The sequence below is a fragment of the Physella acuta genome, unplaced genomic scaffold (assembly GCF_028476545.2).
Source record: "Physella acuta isolate Inbredline_101_S28 unplaced genomic scaffold, ASM2847654v3 ptg000398l, whole genome shotgun sequence".
In the NCBI taxonomy this organism is placed as follows: domain Eukaryota; kingdom Metazoa; phylum Mollusca; class Gastropoda; family Physidae; genus Physella; species Physella acuta.
In genome coordinates, this window is record NW_026731917.1 from 343,711 (window position 1) to 346,470 (window position 2,760).

At 52.4% G+C, this 2,760-nt stretch overlaps 1 protein-coding gene across 1 annotated transcript; it reads right to left on the bottom strand.

The window, feature by feature from the left end:
- Window positions 1-225: 225 nt before the first annotated feature.
- Window positions 226-2,405, bottom strand: LOC131942268 (uncharacterized). Its single transcript, XM_059302035.1, has 4 exons — window positions 2,399-2,405; window positions 1,758-1,899; window positions 551-740; window positions 226-366 (listed from the first exon to the last, which is right to left on the bottom strand). Exons 1-4 carry the CDS (start codon window positions 2,403-2,405, stop codon window positions 226-228), a joined length of 480 nt encoding a protein of 159 aa, XP_059158018.1.
- Between the last annotated feature and the right edge of the window lie 355 nt (window positions 2,406-2,760).

The following is a 2,760-nucleotide window of genomic DNA, read 5'->3' on the forward strand; positions in this document are numbered from 1 at the left end:
CTCTTGATAGGGGCCTCACATGGGCGTCTCTTGATAGGGGCCTCACATGGGCGTCTCTTGATGGTGCTAGTAGGGCCTCACATGGGCGTCTCTTGATGGTGCTAGTAGGGCCTCACATGGGCGTCTCTTGATGGGGGCCTCACATGGGCGTCTCTTGATGGTGCTAGTAGGGCCTCACATGGGCGTCTCTTGATAGGGGCCTCACATGGGCGTCTCTTGATGGTGCTAGTAGGGTCTCACATGGGCGTCTCTTGATGGTGCTAGTAGGGCCTCACATGGGCGTCTCTTGATAGGGGCCTCACATGGGCGTCTCTTGATAGGGGCCTCACATGGGCGTCTCTTGATAGGGGCCTCACATGGGCGTCTCTTGATAGGGGCCTCACATGGGCGTCTCTTGATGGTGCTAGTAGGGCCTCACATGGGCGTCTCTTGATGGTGCTAGTAGGGCCTCACATGGGCGTCTCTTGATGGTGCTAGTAGGGCCTCACATGGGCGCCTCTTGATGGGGGCCTCACATGGGCGTCTCTTGATGGTGCTAGTAGGGTCTCACATGGGCGTTTCTTGATGGGGGCATCACATGGGCGTCTCTTGATGGGGGCCTCACATGGACGTCTCTTGATGATGCTAGTAGGGTCTCACATGGGCGTCTCTTGATGGAGGCATCACATGGGCGTCTCTTGATGGGGGCCTCACATGGGCGTCTCTTGGTGGGGGCCTCACATGGGCGTCTGTTGATGGTGCTAGTAGGGTCTCACATGGGCGTTTCTTGATGGGGGCATCACATGGGCGTCTCTTGCAGTGTTTCTTCCAGACTTTTTTCTCCGGGGGGGCACTTGAAATTTTCGGGGGGGGGGGGGGCGGTAGACTTTCTTCGGGGGGCGGACACTGTAAAAAGTATATATTTTCTATATAAATTATATAAATTTCATTTCGTTCGGGGGGGGGGGGGGCGGTAAAAAATGCCTGGAAGAAACTCTGGTCTTGGTGGTGCAAGTAGGGCCTCACATGGACGTCTCTTGGTGGTGCAAGTAGGGCCTCACATGGGCGTCTCTTGGTGGTGCAAGTAGGGCCTCACATGGACGTCTCTTGGTGGTGCAAGTAGGGCCTCACATGGGCGTCTCTTGGTGGTGCAAGTAGGGCCTCACATGGACGTCTCTTGATGGGAGCCTCACATGGGCGTCTCTTGATGGGGGCATCACATGGGCGTCTCTTGATGGTGCTAGTAGGGCCTCACATGGACGTCTCTTGATGGGAGCCTCACATGGGCGTCTCTTGATGGTGCTAGTAGGGCCTCACATGGACGTCTCTTGATGGAGGCATCACATGGGCGTCTCTTGGTGGTGCAAGTAGGGCCTCACATGGACGTCTCTTGATGGAGGCATCACATGGGCGTCTCTTGGTGGTGCAAGTAGGGCCTCACATGGACGTCTCTTGATGGGGGCCTCACATGGGCGTCTCTTGATGGTGCTAGTAGGGTCTCACATGGACGTCTCTTGATGGGGGCCTCACATGGGCGTCTCTTGGTGGTGCAAGTAGGGCCTCACATGGACGTCTCTTGATGGGGGCCTCACATGGGCGTCTCTTGGTGGTGCAAGTAGGGCCTCACATGGACGTCTCTTGATGGGGGCCTCACATGGGCGTCTCTTGATGGTGCTAGTAGGGTCTCACATGGACGTCTCTTGATGGGGGCCTCACATGGGCGTCTCTTGGTGGTGCAAGTAGGGCCTCACATGGACGTCTCTTGATGGGGGCCTCACATGGGCGTCTCTTGGTGGTGCAAGTAGGGCCTCACATGGACGTCTCTTGATGGGGGCCTCACATGGGCGTCTCTTGGTGGTGCAAGTAGGGCAGCACTAGGGGCCTCTGGATAGGGCGTCGCTGTGTGCTGCTGTCCCGCCCCTACAAAAAGAGAAATTTAAAAAATAAAAACTTTCAATAGTAAATGAAAATACAACTGGATGTGGGTATATGAATTAAATAAATGGATAGGACATCAAACCTATACTTATTAATAAACACATTAATTCGTGTGTTTGATTAGAAGGTTGGAAAGCTGTTTACATTTATAAATACTGAATGCATTTATTCTGCCTAATTACTTGTAATGAATTACATTTGAAAAAGCTAAGAAATGTGTGAACGAGTCCTATCAAAGAATGTGTGCTGTAAGTAAATGTTTATTTAAAGAAGATCGAGCAGCCAGATATTGTTTTCAAGTCGGCCAGAAATGGAAGTGTCGCCAAGCACAGCTGGGCGCGTATCTCGCCTATTATGTCCCTTTGATAAGAAACTTTAAACAACAGGAGAGACCACTCGCCATTTGCTGTGGTAGACACGTGGTATCTGACTCGCGACACGGCGTAATGATCTGGCCAAGTTAGACAAGAAACTGTTTAACAGTCCATTACTACAAACAATAAAAACGGCCTTTGGGTTACAGTATACTGGGGGGAGATAAGCCAGGCAGGGACTATCAGATACTTGGTCTGGAGGCGGCGGTGGATTGTTTCCCCTGGGCGCTGGTTTTAGTGGTTAGGAGCGGGGGGCGTCTTGGTGGATGATTGCCTGCAAACAGATATCGTTTGATTGGGTAACGTGGTGTTCACACGGTGTCCATTCCATTGGTGTCTGGTGGTTCAGCTGATGCGCTTGGTGGAAATATGGTGGCACTAGTGACAAGTTCAGTGGGAGACTTGTTGTTTGGGTAGTGACAAGTTCAGTGGGAGACTTGTTGTTTGGGTAGTGACAAGTTCAGTGGGA